Here is a 19,720-nt window from a genome sequence, read left to right on the forward strand (position 1 = left end):
TTCTTCCATTTTGCCTTTGTAAATTGTCACATAGATGAAGGATGGATTCTGTCAACCTGGCTAAAAACCTTTGGAAAATTTAATGAGCTAAATATCTCAAACTGATTTTAAGGAGTCTTCAGACATGATTTTTAGATTTTTTTCAATAGCTCTGACTAATCATTTGCCTGCCTCTGAGTTATTTGTAACAAGAGGTAAAGGATCCATTTAGTAGCTGAAGTGAAGTACAATTATATTCCTATCTCCACATTTGTAAAAAGGGAAATGTATGGGTCATATCACAATCTCATACCAGAGTAACTGGAAGTTGTTCCTAGGGTGTGGTACCCCTGGATGGTTCTCAAGAGGGAGCATCTCTCATTTGTAACTTTTCAGTTTACTCTACCCTTCCACCAGAATTATCTAGATTCTCTGTGACATTTTTTAGATCCAAAATCAACAGTACAGAGGATTGTGTCTTTTCTAGCCTCCTCTGCCACATTTTTGTAATGATGGCAATAACAAATTTTTAAAAATATCTCAGTCAAGGTTGAAAGATTACTACACCTGAAAAACTTGTGACAAGTATCCATAAGTTCATAGTTTGTTTTTTTTAATGTCACACAGCAAATTATGTAAAATATGATAGTGGGTTTGTTTGCTATTGTCATTAAATGGGCTATTATAACTTTGGGAATTTTGATACTTCTTGAATGTGTATTACCTGTTGTACCTGTTCTTTACCTATTCTTTATAAACATTGGTTACTTTGTAAAAAAAATCATTTCACTCACACCGTGGATTATGTCCAAATTAAAAAGGAAATGGATCTCATTCTTTGGGTTAGAAACCTTTATATTCTACCTTTTCTTAGCTGATACAGTATGCCAATGATTGTAAGCTATGTGTTTTTATTTTTAAAACTTTCTTATTATTTTTTTGCTTGCATGTGCAATATAGTATTTGAGTTTTATTTTTCTCTCCTTTTTGTATTTGAAGCATATGCCACCAGTATTGAGAAGACTTTCTTTAACTTTTTTGATTTTGCAGTAATATAAGTTTAAAATACATTTGCCCTAATATCAATGCATACCCCAAAAGCTTTAGACTATAAAAATTACTTTTTTTTGTCTTTCAGAACTGTGCAGTGTTTGCCAATAAAAGCCTTAAAATCTAGCCTTTGGAGGAATAATGGTATTGGGGTTCAAGGAGGTGTCAAAAAGACACTCCCTGGAATGCAAACACTTTACATAGGGAAGAGAAGACAGATTGTAAGGAGGGTGTTTCCATCTTACAAAGTCTAATCTAATAAGCTTGCTCTAATTTTTCTCCCCCTGTAACGGGAAATTAATTTCAAAAGGACATCTGCATACTGAGAGGTAGTATGGTAGCTAGCGTCAGTCCAAGCCAGAAGGAAGCTCTTTTATACTTTGGGAAAGAAAGAAAACTAATGTTTATCATGCAAACTTGTCTTTACTAGTGTACCGAATTTTTAAAAAGTCTTTAAAATTTGAAGACCCTACCCCCCACCCCCAAGATTTTAAAAGGACTCCTTGCACAAAACAGGAAGTTTCCAATTGGTTTCCAAATGTGAAATGGAGCCAGTATGGACTCTTAACATGCAGATATGGTTTCCTCCTACTGTCACTTTCACTGGGATGATACTCACCCTGAAAAGAAATCCATAAAAATGGCTTCAAAGCCCCTCTGACATTTCAATAGTGCAGCAAAACCACAAGTAAACAAATGCCTGCTACCCTGTCATTTCAAATGTAGACTGAAAAGTCAACAGGCATATTTTGTGCAATTTTTAAACAAACTTTTAAAGTTGAAATATCAAATCTGCACAGTGCTGTCCCTTCACAGAAGGCAAGGAACTGCTAGTTCATCATGTAGGAGGTCGTCCTCGGTGCTGTAGTCTATAAAAGTGGGCCTCCTTCAGAATCTGGTTGATGTGGAAGTAAGGGCCTTGGCATAGTGCAGACTGCTCCTGTAAGGACTGAGGGGTATTAGAGCTGGATCTGGTAATTATCTGGTTTAAGCTGCTTTCTTGAACACTTCCCCTGCCTGGACTATTGATGCTGCTGCTGGTACTGCTGTTGCTGCTGCTGCTGCTACCACCACTGTCACTGCTTGAAGACTCTGTATCCCAGGAATCCTGAAAGACAGGGTTTCTGCTACTCCATTTGGGCTGAGGGAGGTGACTGTCTTCTTCATTGCCATTCCTTCTCCTTTTCCTGGGGTGGAGGCGTTGGCTCATGGCAGCTGATGGGGGGCGGGGGGGGGCGACAGCATGTCACCAGGCGGGGAGATCGGTGGGGAGGACTTCGGTTCAGGCAGCAGTAGCGGGGACAGCTGCCTCCACGCCCTCCCCCTCCAGTCTTACCCCCTCACTACCGCCCTCCTCGACGCCTTTGGAGTGGAGTACCCCTCCATTGGACCTGTACCACCACGACTTCCCTAGACTATAAAAATTATGCCATTGATTGTTTAAAAAAATGATAGGACTTTGCTTAATGATTCTGTCTGATTCCAAGAGAAGGGAATACAAAAAGAGCCATTGCAAAGTGCCAAAGAAGCACAAAACTAAACTGCATAGTGCCTATTGAGCACAAAATCAAAAAGACTGATTCCAGTGTGAATGATGTGATTTTGAGCCAAGACAAGAAGACTTGAACTTGTTTGATTGCAGCTGTTTTGATATATGTCAAAGGCAAGTCTTCTTTGTCCCACATTCTACCAAGTATCTCACAATATGGCTCCTACCTGGCTCTCATAAATCTAGTCCCTTTTCTGTCTTCCATAGTGTGGCAAACTTTCTGTAGTCCTGGCTACTGATTGGGTAAGTACATAATTGCTTAAATCATTTTAATTGGGTCCTGATTCAAGGACCTAGTATAGGTTTGTTTTTTCCTTTACTTAGAATTTTTAAACATAAGACTTTGATATTCTATCTTTCAACCAGAAGTTATTTTTTCTCTTTTATTTGGATTTTTTGCTGTTTTTGATTTCTCTTGGCAATCGATTCATATACCTCATGACTCAGCCATACATCCCTAAGTGATCCCTGTGTTTTTTTAACATCTTCATTGGGGAGAATGTATTATTACTCTAAAATGCAAAGTTTAAATTCTTTTGAGAGTAATTTTAGTGTAAGAAACATGCTACCTCTCTGAATCCAGAAAGTGAACTGTTTGTAGAAGGTGCCATGAAGATGCCTGCACAGACCACACACTGCACCAGAAGATCCAGAGTAAACTTTGGGATATGGTGATTTGAACTGTGTGGAGTTGAATGCATTTGTTGGTTTTTTTTTTAAGTATACTCTTATGCCAAAGAGGATTGCCCCCTAATTGGTTTTTTGTCAATATGCCTAGCAATCATCGGTTTGTTCTTTTTCCCTTTTATCTCCAAATTATTATAATTTAAAAGTTGATTATGTTAAATAGTCACTTGGGAAGACTAGTCTCCCAATGATCATCTAGGGGGGTATATGTTATTGGAAATTTGTTGCCCTAAAAACGGCATTTCCCAGGAGCCCCCTGACTGCCTGTCATTATGTACTTCCCATAGACAGGGGATAAAATTCAGTGGGCATTCCTGGTCTGGCCTCTTTACTTCCTTTTGGCGACTGTGGTGGTAAGTGGGGATTTTGAACAGGATGATTAGCCATGGGTTTTTTATTTTGTTACCTTTTTATTCCTTTACTTCTAATGATCATTAATAAATCTCTTAAAATATAATATTCTACATTACTGTAGATTAATTTTAATTTTTCCACTACTCAATAAACAAGTATAAATGCAAGGATCTAGGATCAAATATAAAGTCCTTTGATTTTTAAAGCTTGTCTAACCTGGCTCCATCCTCCCTTTCCAGTCTTCCTGCACCTTCCTCCCCTCCACAGATTCCATGATCCAGTGACACTGGCATAATGACTGCTCCTGACTTCTCAATCTCCTGACCCTGTGTCTTTTCACTGAACTGTTCTTCTATGTGCCTTGGCTTCTGCCAAATTTGCTTCTACAGGAAGCTTTTCCTAGTCTCCTTCAGTGTTAGTGCCTTCCCTCTGACAATACCTTTGTTAAAAGGGACTTTAAGAGAACCCATGGGAAAGAGGGATTGAGGTTAGCTTGATTGTGTTTTTGAATAAACTCCCCTCAAGGCCTTTCCCACTTATGAGGTAGAGAGCTAATGGCTGCCCTCTGTCCCCTTACTAATATGGTGAAGACACAGATAAGCAGAGGGCTCTACCAGATTTGGCTCACCACAGGAATGGAGATTGACTGGTGATTAGGAATTTTGTGAAACCTAATCTTCCTGGGAAATACCACTCTGATAAACCCCCTACTAGAGGAAGACCAATGGCAGTCGGATTAGGACTTTTGCTCAATGCCTAATTCTTTTAGAGAAGCTTCCTCTTAAGCCAATTTACACCCTTAAACTCTTTTCTTTACTTAAACAATATGACTGCTGTTATATGAAAAAAACACTGGAAAGGCTAAATATGATGGGGATAGCTGAGAGGTTAAACAGGAGTCCCTAGTCTAAATGTCCAGACTGTATATGAGTTCCCTGGCTTTGGCCAACAACTGGGACCAGTCTGGAAACCAATTCTTCCTTCTCTCTTATGCTATATTATCTTGAACTAAAGTTAAGGTATTCACTCAAGCCTTTAAGATATGCTTATATTCTTATATTCAGGACTAATGCACAGCCTGCCCTCCAGGGAAAATCACTCTTGGATCAACCTGAAATGTCCAGTCAGTCCACTAAGATCTTGATATGATAAGAATCAGGAACTGTTCACAGACACTCAGGGCATTGAGGTCAATTGGGAAATCTTCTGGGAAATTAGTGGGATTCAAAATCTAGAGCTCTGGGAAAGCTGTTTACCAACAAGGTTAAGAACTGAACCTCCTGTCTGTTGGTAAAACCCCCAGAAGTCCCCTCTCTCCAATATTCTGACTCCCTGCCTGTCAATCATGCCTCTTGCAGTGTTCCGTTTCCTTTCTGTATTACATTCCTCTCTTAACACCTCCCATCTCTCTCTGTCTCTCTCTCTCTGTCTGTCTCTGTCTCTGTCTCTGTCTCTGTCTCTCTCTCTGTATACACACACACACACACACACACACACACACAGAGGTTTGTTTGTTTTTTTTACATAATTGTTAGTCTGTTGTCTCCCCCTCCATAGACCATGATCTCCAATAGGGCAGGGATAATGTATTAGTTATTTCCCTTAGTACCTAGTTATATCCATGACCATTATTACCCTGGTGCTTAAGAAAAGCTGAATAAATGAATATGCTTAGTAGGCAGCTAGCTGTCCTTGGATAGAGCATGGAGTCAGAAAGACCTGAGTTCAAATCCAAATTCAGAGACTAGCTATATGTATCTGGGCAAGTCACTCAACTTCTGTTTGCCTCAGTTTCCTCAAATGTAAAATGGGGATAATAACAGCACTACCTTGAATGGTCATTGGGAGGATTGAATGAGATGATATTTATAAAGCACTTAGCAGAGTACCTGGCACACAGTAGGTGCTATCTAAATTCTTATTCCCTTTCTGAGGCACTTAATAGGTGTCAAGTATATAAATGAGCAAACTGGTTGAGATAAGAGCCAGGAGCAGGGTCCCTCTTCTATGTTTTTTTTGTCCTCCATCTTCCCCTTACCTTCTTTCTCCCTTCAATGACCATCAGGGGCATGTTAGTCTGGGGTAACTTCCCCTGAGGTGGAAGGAAACTGTCATTGCTCCAGAGAACCAGTATCTATTAGAGAAGAAGGAGGAAAAAAGAACTAAGAGTGGGGCAGGGAGAGCTCAAAGCTCTTCTAGGGATAGGGAAGGCAGACAAGAAGGGGATGTTATTGTTGTTATTATTATTATTCTGTAATGAATGAGTTTGCTATTTATTGACTCATAACAGAAGCTCTCTGCTCATTGGCCAAGGCTGTAACTAGAAATTTGATGACATAGCATCTGGAAGCACCTGAACCTAATAAGCAACTACTCTCATTTCCACCATTTACCTTGTTTCTGTCTTTAACTTCTCCTCTCCCAGTTGCCATTAACAATTATATTTTTGCATCATCATTTTCTTCTAAGCCTTAGAAGAACTTTAGAACCTAAAGTAACAGAAACTCACATATTAGAATTGGGAGGGACTTTGGAATGTAGAATGTTAGTGCCAGAAGAAACCCTAGAATATGGAATATAGGAGTTGAAAGGAACTAAATCATAACACACTAGAGACAAACCAGGTCTAGAACACAGAATGTTGACATTAAGAATGCCCTGGACTAGAAAAAAATGACAGCCAGAGTGGAACCAGAACATTAAAATGTTGGTGTTGAGAAAGACTTAATAAAACACTGGGGCTAAACCAGTTCTAGAACAGGGAAAGTTGGCATTGAACAGGTTCTAGATTATAAAACATGATCACCAGAATGGATCTTGAGCATGGAATGTTTGAGATGAAAGAGATCTAGATCATAAAACACTGGAGTTAGGCCAGCTCTAGAACATGGAATATTGGAGACAACAGTGGGGCTCATCTAGCTCTAGAAGGTGGAATGTTGGCATTAAAAGCAGGCCCTAGACCATAAAACACAATAGTGAGAATGGTTCTAGACCATGAATTGTTGAGACTCAGAGGAACCTCAATGGTAAACAATTGGCACTAGAGCATATCTAGAACATGGAATGTTGTAGTTGAGACTTAGATAATGTAATTGAAAGGTATCTTACAACAAAGAACATCAACTATCAGGGCTAAAAGGGACTGTCTAATGCAAATTCATTCCCTGACTCTTTTCCCTCAGTGAGAAGCAAGAGTTAGTCTTCCTGTTTTACAGATAGGAAAAAGAGGCCCAGAAGGAAGGGTGGAGGAAAGGAGCTGAGCTGTTCTAGTTCTCTACTCTGAGGGAACCACATGCTCTCCTTTCTCCTTTCAACCTCTTTCCCCCCTCCATGGTCTGGGTTGGGGAAGAGGCAGTCCTGGGCACAGTGCTGGGAGCCTGCCACCTCCTGGATCAGTTTCAGGGGGGGCTGGTCCAGGGCCCCCACCCAGATCAGGGCACTGAATTTCCCAGAGGGACGGGAGCCTATGGAGTGGAATGGAGATGGAGACATACTGTTAGGGAGCCAGAGCTTAGAGTTCAGAGGAGGTAATGGTGGTGCTGGGGGTGGGGGTGGGGGATGGGGGATAGAATGGGATCCCAGAAGGACAGAGGCACTTCCACAGTGATGAGCTACAGAGCTGATCTCTCTTTTCAGCTGTGAGGATCTTAAAAAGGAACTTTGGAAAATTTACTACCCTATAGATTACTCAATATATAGGTTTCTGCAGAATCCTCAGTAACAAGGTGGAGGGGGAGAGAGGAATGGAGGGTTTAGAGCTAGGGAAAAATCAAATCCAACCCCATCACATATTACAAAGAGAATTGGACCGAAAGTAGGGAAAGACCTGGGTCCAAATCCCACTGCAGAAACTTGCTGTGTGAACTTGAATAAATGCTTTCCTTTTCTGTCAGTTTCTTTTTCTGTAAAATGCAGATAATCCTTGCTATAACTATCTTATGTGAGGAACAAATGATCATATGTAAGCATTCTGAAAACCTTCAAGATGTATAAATGTCAGTTATTATTATTATTATTATCATGAAACAACTGGCATAAAGTTACACAGATTAGAAATCCTCAGAAAGACGGTCTCTGTGGGATCTAGCTATTGGTAATGGTGTGTGTGTATGTGTATGTGTGTGTGTGTAAATCCTGGGGATTAGACACCAGGTGGTTGCCTCTACAGGAATGGTCCGTATGGGATCATAATCAGAATGATAATACAGGGTTCTGGTGAGGGAAGCATTTTAAAATTCTTAGAATCCTATGGAATAATAATAAATAGTTCACATTTCTATAATACTTTACATTTTGTAAAACAGTTAATTTATATCATGTTACTGAAGCCTCATAACAATCCTGTGAGTTAGGGCTGTTATTATCCTCATCAAACAGATGAAGAAACTGACATTTGTATAAGTAAATGATTTGTTATGGGTTGCAACACTAGGAAGTGTCTCAGGCAAGATTCAAACTAAGGTCTTTCTGACTTCAAGTACATTAATTTAAATATAACTATCATGGTTATTAATATTATTATCATCACTATATATTATTAATTATAATATGTTGTTATAATCTAATATATGGTGTTGCATATTATAATAATATATTGTTGAATACTATATTCTGTAAAAGAGGAGGTAAATGGAGAGAAATGGAGGGAGGATTACTCTCCTCTCTTACTGATGGAGAGGGGTAAACAAGGTACTATCTCCACTGGAAGAATATGATTCCAGTGAGATGTAGGAAGGGAGAAGTTGGGGCCCCGCCCTGGCTCTGACATTGCCTGTTTTAAGGGCTCTCCCAACTATGACATTCTGTGTTCTAAGGGACCTGCCAGTTCTGAAATTTGTCTGTTTTAAGGTCCCTCCCAGCTCTGATATTCTGATGTCTGTAGACAGAATTAGGAGGGATGATATCCTGCTAAAATGGTTACATTCCCAAATCAATCTTTAAAATAATTATAATCCCATACATGTGAAACCCAGATTGAATCACTTGCCAGCTCTGGGAGAGGAAGGGAGAAAGGGAAGGAGACAATTTGGATCATATAACTTCAGAAAACTTATGTGAACGTTTGTTATTACATGTAATTGCTAAAAAATCTTTATAATAAAAAATGTAATATGGAAAAATTTTTTAAAAGAATGTTGTTTAAGTGTTAAATGATTGGCTTAATAACAAAAGAATAAATACCTTGAAAACACAATAAAATAATCATCATCTATGCTTTGCTCTTATCCATGCCAATGTGTTCCCCCATTAGCACAGATCATTGAGAATTAACTGAACCACAGAAGGGTAGACTTATAATCTTGGATATCATTTTAGAGAAGAGAAAACTGCAGCTGAGGGAAGAAAAATTACTTTTCCATACACAATAACAGGAGCTTCTTAGATTGGTCACTGAATTTGACCTGTAGTTACATGAGAATCCTGCTACAACCTACCTTACAAACAGTCATTTGGCTTTGCTTGGAGATTTTGGGTGGGGTGAAGAGCTCAGGGGCCAAACAGACCAAGGTCAACTCCTTTTCCATATTAAAACCCTTTAAGTACTTGAAAACCACTCCAATATGACCACCAAATCATCTCCTGGTAAAGTATTTCCAAGTTCTTTAATCCTGAATGTCCTCCTCTGGATACTTTCAGGCCAAACACCAGGCTTCTGAAAGTGGACTGCCCAGAATTAAACCCTTACCTGCCACTTCTGTGAGAAGAAGGGCCACATAATGATGAACTATACAAATTTCTTCCAGGCAATCAGAAATAATATCCATTGGAATAATAAATACAGAAATAATTATAGAATAATAATTACAATAATGATTTCAGGAACTCCAATTTTAGGACAGATGAAAATTCTAGGAATATAAATCAGGCAACTGATAACTCAAACAAAACGAACCCTAAAAAGTATATCTTTTTTTTTTTTAATAAAACCCTTACCTTCCATCTTGGAGTCAATATTGTGTATTGGCTCCAAGGCAGAAGAGTGGTAAGGGCTAGGAAATAGGGGTCAAGTGACTTGCCCAGGGTCACACAGCTGGGAAGTGTCTGAGGTCAGATTTAAACCTAGGCCTCCCGTCTGTAGGCCTGACTCTTAATCCACTGAGCTACCCAGCTACCCCCAACAGTATATTTTAAGTGGAGCTTATCCCCAAACTACTCAGGGGGGAGCCCAAGGAACTACCCAATGATTATGAATATGTACAGAGGGGAGGGGAGAGTTGGGACATAGGAATCAGACATAATCTTTGATTTTCCAGAACCTGATGTCTTACTGTCCATTGTCCCTATCCACTGGCACCCCCCACCCCATACTAATGAGCCTCATGAAACATTAAAGTTTTGTAACCCTTATTATGATTGTCTTTTGGACACTGGAGCCTCCAGGTCTGTATTGAGGAGAACACCTGATTCAGATTGCAATTCCATCGACTTAATCAATGCAGTAGAGGTATCAGGGAAACTCCAAAAGGTTCCAAAGCTTTCCCCTAAGATGGTTTCTGTAGGACCCCTGTCTGTGGAGCACTCGTTCCTCTTGATGCCTAGCTACCCTATTAATTTGCTGGGGAGAGATCTTTTATGCAAGCTTAGAGCCACAATAACTTGCTCTCCAGATGGCTCCATGTCACTGGAATTGCCTGAGGAATCCTTAATTTTGCTCTCTGTACTTCTTTCAGATAGTCATGAGATGAAGGAGTCTCCCATTTTTAAAATCCCAAATGATATACCTGAGTCTCTCTGGGCACATCATCTGCTGATGTTGGCCTACTTAAATAAGCTGTCCCTGTCCTAATTAAAACAAAATCTAGCCCACCTCCTTCCATTCCTCAGTGCCCTATCTTGAAGGAGGCATTGAGGGCATTACCCCAGTAATAAATTCACTAATTGATCGAGGCATCATAATTCCCTGTAAATCTGAATACAATATGGCCATTCTGCTTGTTAAAAAGACAAAACTGGGGTCCAATGGCAAACATCTCTATTGCTTTGTCCAAGGTTTGAGAGCTATGAACAATCACGTTATAAAGAGACACCCCGTAGTTTCCAACATAAACACTATTATTTCTTCTATTCCTAGTACAGTTATATACTTTACAGTAGTAGGACTTGTACTCTGCTTTCTTTTCTATACCCATGCATGAAGATTCCATGCATATCTTGGCTTTCACCTGGAAGGGTTTCCATGGACCTGGGCCTGTTTATCCCAAGGGTTTGTGGACAGCCCTCTGTTGTTTACACAATTCTTAACTGCTGTTACTGATGCCATTAAATTTAAATACAGCTGTTTAATACAATATATGGGTGATTTGCTCTTGGCTTCACCAAATGCTGAAACATGTCAAGAGGATAAGCAAGTATCTCCTTTTGGAGCTACATAAGAAAGGCCACAAGGTATCCAAAGACAAAGTTCAGTGGTGTCTCCCCAAAGTACAATATTTAGGTTTCATCTTAATTGCTGGGTCCCATTTAATTTCTCCTAAACATATTGAAAGTAACCAAATTAAGTGCTCCTACCACGAAAGCAACTGAGGGCGATTCTTGGAGCAATAGGACTTTGTTGGCAGTGGACCCCTTCCTATGGGGAAATCATTAAGCCCCTTATGTCACTCACTAAAAAAAGAAATTGGTCCCTGAACCCCTTAAATTGGAAATGGAACACCTGACAGCTCTTTCCAATCTCAAACAGGCTATCCTGTCTGTCCCTGCTCTAGGCATCCCAGATTACAGCAAGCCATTTACCTTATATGTCCATGAACAGAGAGGGATATCTTCAACTTTGGGGACCTGTTCAATGCACAATAGCCTATTATTCATCCCAGTTGGACCCAGTAGCGTCTGGAGCACCACCATGCCTTAGAGGAATAGCTGCCATAGCTTTATTAGTCACCAAATGTGCCAATCTAGTATTAGGATGCCTTCTGACCATAATGTGCCTGCATGAGGTTGAGGCATTTTTATTAAGACATAGGACACAGGCATTTACCAATCAAAGGATTATGAGATAACCCTATTGAGTAATGAACATATCACATTAATATGATGTAGAATTCTTAATCCTGCAACCTTGCTCCCCGATTTGCTAGCTTCCAGAGAACCTTTACATGATTGTACATCTTTAGTGTCCTTTGTTGATAAACCTCATAATAATTTACTGGATACCCCTTTGGATAATTCAGATTTAATATTATTTACAGATGGTTCTTTGTTTATGAGGGATGGCATGCACTATGCAGGAGCCACAGTAGTTACTGAATTTGCCACTCTGTGGTCAGCTTCCTTACCTTCAAATGTAAGCAAACAGGTGCAGAACTCACAGATTTGAAACCTGCCTGTATCATTGCAAAAGATAAGAGGGCCACGATTTACATGGATTCCTGCTATGCATTCAGCATATGCCACACCATTGGCATGCTATGGTTTCAGAGGGGATTTTTAACATCAGCTGGAAAATGTATTGCCAATGCAAACCTTATTACTGACCTTTTTTTTGCCCTCCATCTTCTTGTTGTTCACTGCTCTGTCCATACAGGGTACTGACCCTATCTCCAGGGGAAATGAATGAACAGATGCCCCAGCAATGCTAGCGGCCTTGGAAGGACCTGAATTAATTTTGACACTAACAATTACTGATGATTTGGATCTATCCCTTTCCTATAATGACAAAGAAGTGGGAAAATAGAAAAAAAAATCTAAAGACAAACAGATTAATGCATTATGGGTATCATCAGAAGGCAAACCCCTGCTCCCTAGAAATTTCTATAACCAAATTTGTTATTTGTTACATCCATAAAAATGGTCATTTCAGCACCCAAAGCATTGTAGACTCTGTTTTTAAAAGTATGGATACCACCTGGAATAACTACAATTGCCTCCAAAGTATGTACAGCTTGTCCTAGCTGCCAGTCCTTTTATCAACATGCTTTTCATGGAAGAGCCTTTGATGGATGTTCTCTCACTTACACACCATTTGAAAATTTATAAATTAATTTTATCTCTATGCCAAAATCTGGACAGTATAAATTTTGGTCATACTCGATCAGCTGACCAGGTGGCATGAATCATTTCCTACTGCTTGGGCCACATTGATTTTTGTTCCCAAAATTCTTTTGAAAGAAATTATTCCTCATTCCAGCCTACCAGCATGAATTGATTCAGATAGAGGAACCCATTTTACAGATTCAGTCTTATCACAAATTTATTCATCTTTGGGAATAACTCTTAAATTTCATACACCATACCATCCCCAGTGCTCTGGCCAAGTTGAAAGAATGAATAAAGAATTTAAATCTATGATTGGAAAATTGTACATGGAGACTCATTTAAAATGGCCCATGCACTAGGGATATAAATGAAAGAAAAGAAAATCAATGAAGACAAATAATCAATGAAAACATTTGCAGAAATGCAAGTTCAAAACATACAATTACAGAAATTTAAAATGCAAAATACAAAATGCAAACTTTTGAAACAATAAAATACAGTTACAACTAACATGTTTTACAAAAAAAACTAAAGTCTATCTAAAGTAATAACTATGGAAAACTCATGGAAGCTTCATTTTACAAATCTTATTTCAAGAATTCAAATGAAACTTTTTATTATGCTAAGACCTTATCCTATCACTAATACAGAAAACCAAAACTAACTACATTAAAACTCAAAATCAACTTATTATATTAATAAATCAAAACTTTGTAGTAATTTAACTATATACACAGATATATAAATATATAGATCTGTACAATTTCTATAACTATGTATATGTTATGTATAAACTATTTACATGTTGCAGGAGGAAAATAAATTTCCTCTCATAAGATAGACTAAGAAAAGTTTAAAGATTTTCTTTAGAAAATTATGTGTTTTTTTATTTTATCTCCTAGGAACAGATAAAGTCTTCCTGTGAGATGAGATCTTATTATTTTAATATGTACACTTATCATTATTTTCCCAAGGTGATTTATCTGTTTTTATTTATTTCTATGGATACTCATCACCTGGTTATGATGTTGTAAAGTTTGTGAGACATGTGTCCTATATGTGTACGTTATTTTGTATTGAATACTTACCAAATCTTTAAAGTCACCTCCTCTGTTACTGTCTTCTGTCTTCATGTTGTTTCTAGCTACTGTTTGTTTGCAACTACAGTGAAAGTGTATAATGTTAGAATGGTGCAAAAAACAAATCTTGGAGTTCATGTCCATAATCAATTCCTCTTCTCTGTGTTGATTTTTTCCTGCAATGTCTTTTTTACAGTTCAATCGTCCTTTCTGCTGTCATCTATGTTTCTTCTATGTTGTCCTCTCCTTTGTCTTGATCTTGATCTCTGTCTCCATTTCATTCTTCTTCTTGAATAATTTCTTCTTCTGATATCTTTGGAGCTGCTCTCCAGGCAGGAGCTGGTAAAAAACTGGGGTGTATTTTCCTTAGGCAAAAATTAGCCTCCTAACTCCCTCTTCAAATGGCAAGGGAAACAAACTGCTCCCTAGTGTTTGTACCTCAGGAGGGAAGGGAAAGAAGTTACTCTTCCAAACCAGAAGTAAAAATTGCGAGCATGGCATACTCTATGAAAGAGCAGTACCTTGCCTATTTCAAACAGCTTCCAGTTTTAGAATGAACCATTCATGAGTACACTGGTTCTTTCAATTATCTTTTTTTTTAAACCCTTACCTTCTGTCTTGGAATCAATACTGTATATTGGTCCCAAGGCAGAAAAGTGGTAAGGGCTAGGCAATGGCAATGGGGGTCAAGTGACTTGCCCAGGGTCACACAGCTGGGAAGTGTCTGAGGTCATATTTGAATCTAGGACCTCCAGTCTCTAGGTCTGGCTCTCAATCCACTGAGCTACCCAGCTTCCACCCTCTTCAATTATCTTGCCTGAGATTCAGGGGGGAAATTCATCTCCCTACAACCCTTTGCCATTTGGGACTGCCCAATCTCTAAGATTCATCCAGTTTGGGATTCCTCAAAACCATGTTCTCCTATGCTATGGGAAATCCCAGAACCCTGACAAAAGGCATCTGAATGGATAGATAAAGGAACTTTAAAGAGATTGGAGGTGAAGATTTTAAGCCTTGTCAGACTTCATTGTTTTATAAAGGTCTCTGTATTTTATTGTATTTTGCTGATTGTTTTGTTTAGGATTTAATTTTTTTGTTTTAAGTTCACATATTAATGTATTAAATACTATTCTGCTACACTGAATCAGTTTAATCTACTGTGCTTTAACTATTAGATATACTCTATTACCTTTCCCCTATAACTATACTGAACAAAATATTGTAAAGCCCATAAACAGCTTTTGCATTTGTTGTGTGTCACATAGATGATGGATGAACTCAACCTGGCTAGCAACCTTTGAAGAATTTAATGAGCTAAATATATCAAATTGATTTTAGTGGGTCTTTAGACATGATTTTTAGATATTTTTCAACAACTCTGACTGATCATTTTGCCTGCCTCTGAGTTATTTGTAACAAAAGGCAAAGAGTCCATTTTAGTAGCTGAAGTGAAGCATTATTATAATAGGCACCTCCTGCATTTGTAAAAATATGAATGGATGGGACATAACAGTCTGATACTCTCTTTTAGGAAATGCTTCTGGACCCCTCAAAGAGCACAAACCCTAAATATTCTACTTGAGGAAGACACCATTGAAGTTAAGTTTTTGATATTTTGTGTTCCCTCTTGTAGAGCTCACACAGAAGACATTATAGAGACCCCCCACAGGAGTCCTATAATATTTATCTGTGGGTAATAACCTGACGTGGAGAGAGGAGGCTAAGGAAATGGGAGAATAATAATGACTCAAAGGCTAAAGTTGAAACATATGGGGAGTAACGCAGATTCCAAGGAAATAAGAGGAATAAGAGAATAGGTGGGCAGTATCAACTCCTTGATACTCCTAGACAAGAGAGTATGCTTTGGGGGTGACAGTGTCACTAGAAAAGGTAAGGAGTCTCAACTCCTTGGTGCCCCCTATAGCAATAGGGGGTCCTGTGGGTGACAACATCATTAGAAAAGGGGGGAGTCACAACTCCCTGGTACCTCCTATATCAATAGGAAGCACTGGGGTGACCACATGCTATGAAAGAGATATAGTGAAGCAAGAGGGGAAAAGGAGAGGAGGGGAAGAGAGAGAAAGAGTAAAAGTGAGAGAGCTAGCAAGAGAGCTTGTAAGAGAGAGTTTCACACTAGGACCCCAGTATTTATTGAAGGTTTTTAGGAACGTGGATCAACGAATACTAACACAACAAAGGTTTTAACATTGGTTGAATTGACAATGACGAGATCAAAGAGTTGGAGATTAATTCAACCCATGCTTTGCAAATGGAGGTACTCCTCCCTGAGGGCTCTAATCTAACTGTGCTATGTAAATGAGGCAGCTCCAAGCTGAGGCAGCATGGCTGCCAAGGGGTCTGACCATGTGTCTGGTAATACAATAGCAATACACCAATCATACTTCCCAGATGCCAACATGCCTGGTATGCTACAGACATTTACTATCACATAGGCACACTTTTGCAGATGGTGATGCTAAGAGTAAATCATCTTCAAAGTGAATAAGTTTATTGTCCTTAAACTGAATATTTCTCAAATCTTTAAGATTTGAGAAAACAATGAAGGACTTTCACAGAATCCCTGTGGCAAACAAAACCATCAATATTTATTTGCCTGCCACTTGAATGCAAATATCTTTCATGAGTCTCTATGTATAGGTATTGAAAAAAATGCAAAACACAAGTAAAATATTTTGCATGACTTGGGATAAATAAAATGATGGTAGCAAGACTTGGGACAACTGGGTAAGATTTTACTACATGATCATTAACAGCTCTTAAATCTTGAACAAATCTATAGACTATTCCTCCTTCAGCATCTAGCTTGGGTTTTTTAATTGGTAAAATTTGGGGGTTATATTCAGAGATGCATGATATTATTATGCCTTGCTGCAATAACAAATGTATTTTCAGAGTAATCCCATCAATGGCCTCTTTGCTAAGTAGGTATTGTGGAATGCATGGTGGTGGACCTCCTTTAGTAAGCACTTTAACAGTGGTTGCTGCTTTTAATAAACTTACAGTCTGTAGCCCATAAGCCTTTTGGAATATCATCTGGTATCTTATAGATGTTTTTCCCTTCCCCTTCTGATTCTACTGTATCTAGGAATAATACAGGTAAAAGGTTTAGGGATTCTTCTGGGAGCTTTAAAGAAATATCTCCTGTTGGTGTACATACTATCATTGCTCTTAATTTACAAAGAAGATCCTTACCCACTAGATTCATTGGGAAATTTGGCATTAAAATAAAAGAGTGTTCTACACTTAGAGGTCCAAATGAAACCATTCTTGGTTCTAGCTTTTTGATTTTTTGAGATCTTCCTGTCACACCCACAACTTCCATTGAACCCACTGCTTTGCACTCCTCAAGGGATTTCTGCAACACAGATTTGGCAGTACCTGTGTCTAAGAGACAATCATAAACTTGTGATCCTATTTTTAGGGTTACATGGGGTTCTGTGTTATTTTATGGAGAATGGGCAGGTATCATAGGAGTTAACACAATAGGATCAAGAAAATTCAACACTTGTTTCTCTTCCTCATTTTCTAATTCTTCATTGATTTCTCCTGCACTAATTTGCCATGTTTTAAAAATCTCTTTGTCATTTTCATTAATTCTTATTCCATTGCCCATACTTCCTAGTCCATTTTCTATACTATATTTTTCATATACTATATTTCATATACTATATTTTTAACTGCATAGGCCTTGGCACACCGTCATAATGAAATTGCACCTTTTTGTATATCAAGTTTCTGGGGATTCCCACCAATTACTTGGGAATATTTTGGATAAGTACCTGTTTTGATATATTCTTGCATGGCATTCAGGTCTGTGGTTTGTTGTGAATTATGGTAGCATCCAGTATCAAAATAATTTGGGTAGTTTGGTCTCCCATACTAGAATGCATTATTAAATCCATTATTGAACCCATAATTTCTATATCCATTTTTTTTCTGAATCCATTAAAGCGATTAAATCTATTGCCTCTGTTTCTCCTGAAGCTTTGTTCAAAGAATTGTCCCCTAAATCTGCACTCTCTCATAAGATGACCAGGTCTGTTACAGAGAAAACATCTTGGGGTTTGTCTGTATTGTCTGGGGTTGTAAATATTTCTGGGTTGTCTATAAGTTCTTAGTGCAACTACTGTTTTTTCCTGCACTTCACTGGATAAGCTCTCTGATTTCTTTGGTTAAGTTATCAATTATATAGTTTTCCTCTTCTGATTGCCTGTCTTTCTCATCTCAGAAAACATAGTTAGCAGTGCTACTAATTTTGTCAAGACTCGTGTCAAACCAATTTGAACAGTTACTCCAAAAATAATTGTGGACTACAGGGCACGCATTTTTCATAGACTGTCTGCAAATGTGATTTACATTCTCATCTGTTCAAGTATCCAACCCAATCCATTCTTATGCATAGTCAATAATTCTATCGAGGAAAGTGGAAGGAGTCTCTCCCACTCCCTGCTTTAGGCACTCAAATTTAGACAAGTGTGGGGTGTTCCTTAAGGATATCCCTGACCAGCAGGGTCCCACAAGGGAAGGGGCTCACCTTTGTGATGGGACCCGAGGAGAGATAGAGAACTGAGAACCAGGGTGAAGAATGAAAGACACGGGACAAGTCAGTGTTTGAATAGGCAGGCAGACCTATGATATTCTCCTTGATAGGAAAATATGAGTATAAAGGAACACGAGGTGGATGAGGAGATTAAGATAAGGAATGTAAGCTGACAAGGCCATAGCCTCGGGAGAGGCTTTAGAGAGGGAGAGAGACAGAGAGATTGCTAGAGAAGACTGAAGATCCAAGAGAAATATTCATGGTCACCTCCTCTGTATTTATTGCCTTAGTCTGTTTAGGGAAGTATTCTCAAGCATGTAGTAACCCTATTACAAAGTATGGACAATGAGGATTGGATGGTGAGGTGAGAGTAACACCTTTTTGGGCGTGTAGATTACAAACCGTGCTTTCCCGCTTTCCCGGGCAATTGTGGCTCCGATCATGTTAATGAGTCTGCCCTAGGCAAGGGCCACATGGCCATTTCAAAGTTACATTCACAAACCTTATTGGTAAAACCTTGTGCTTGGAGATACAGTAATCATACAGTCATTTATGAATTCATAGATGTGAATATGCTTGGGATGCTACAACAAGGTTCCTGGATGTCTGGAATTTTGCCTCATAGTTTCAATTATTGTCTTCCTTGCTGTAGTTAAATCTCTTTAACCCACAAAAGAGTTAACTTCCCAATTAGGATCCTGAGTTGGCCAATCAGCAAGTCAGAGGTTATTATTAGTGTCCTGTATAATCTTCTGTTTCTCCCTTTTTGCTAATAATTCATCCATAAGGATGTCAAAGTCCAAATAAGGAGGATTGCAAAGTTTAACTAAGTGCTTGAACTGCTTTAAAACTCCCTTTGGTTCTTTTTCATATGTTGGAGTATTTTTCTTAAAACTGCCTATATCAGCTTGTGTAAACTTTTTTTTTTTTGTGGCACATGAGATTCACTCTACCACACTCTGGGGACACAACAGGTACATCCCTTAAAGGGAAAATATGAGCTGGTTTTTATCCTAATGCTTCAGTTTCCATTTCTAATTTAGTTGGTTTATCTGAATCAGTTGCACCCTCTAATTTAGTTGCTTCATGTTCTTTAGTTTCTGCCATTGTCCTTTTAGCCTTGAGTAATTCCTCATATTGAGTTTTCATTCTATCAAGTTCAGTCTCTAGATAGTTCACTTTTAACATTAGATCACTCTTTGCAGTAGCTTGCTTGATGCTTGCTTTTACATGTTTAAACACAACTGTCAAAGATTTGATCATCATGTAAAAGCACATGATAAACAATAGTAGCTCAGGAACATAAGAGATTAGTTGTAGGAGTGTCAATGAAAGTAATGGCATTACAAAGTCATAGGAAAGTATATTTTGTATATATTCTGGTACAATAGTGAAAATTAGAGATGTCATATCTAACAGAGAAAATCTCATGGTGATGTCATGTAGCTAATTCACCAGGTTTTCTGAGAGTACAGGGTCTTT

The 19,720-nt window shown here is 38.6% G+C and overlaps 1 protein-coding gene and 1 pseudogene across 1 annotated transcript; one reads left to right on the forward strand and one right to left on the reverse strand.

Moving 5' to 3' along the window:
* Positions 1-1,493: 1,493 nt before the first annotated feature.
* Positions 1,494-2,249, reverse strand: LOC130453877 (protein FAM104A-like). Its single transcript, XM_056795502.1, has one exon. The coding sequence runs from the start codon at positions 2,237-2,239 to the stop codon at positions 1,868-1,870; it is 372 nt and encodes a 123-aa protein (XP_056651480.1). The 5' UTR covers positions 2,240-2,249; the 3' UTR covers positions 1,494-1,867.
* A 23-nt stretch (positions 2,250-2,272) lies between these two features.
* LOC100015255 (E3 ubiquitin-protein ligase TRIM63-like) overlaps positions 2,273-19,720 on the forward strand; it is a 37,716-nt pseudogene continuing 20,268 nt past the window's right edge.

Source organism: Monodelphis domestica, chromosome 4, assembly GCF_027887165.1.
Source record: "Monodelphis domestica isolate mMonDom1 chromosome 4, mMonDom1.pri, whole genome shotgun sequence".
NCBI classification, from domain to species: domain Eukaryota; kingdom Metazoa; phylum Chordata; class Mammalia; order Didelphimorphia; family Didelphidae; genus Monodelphis; species Monodelphis domestica.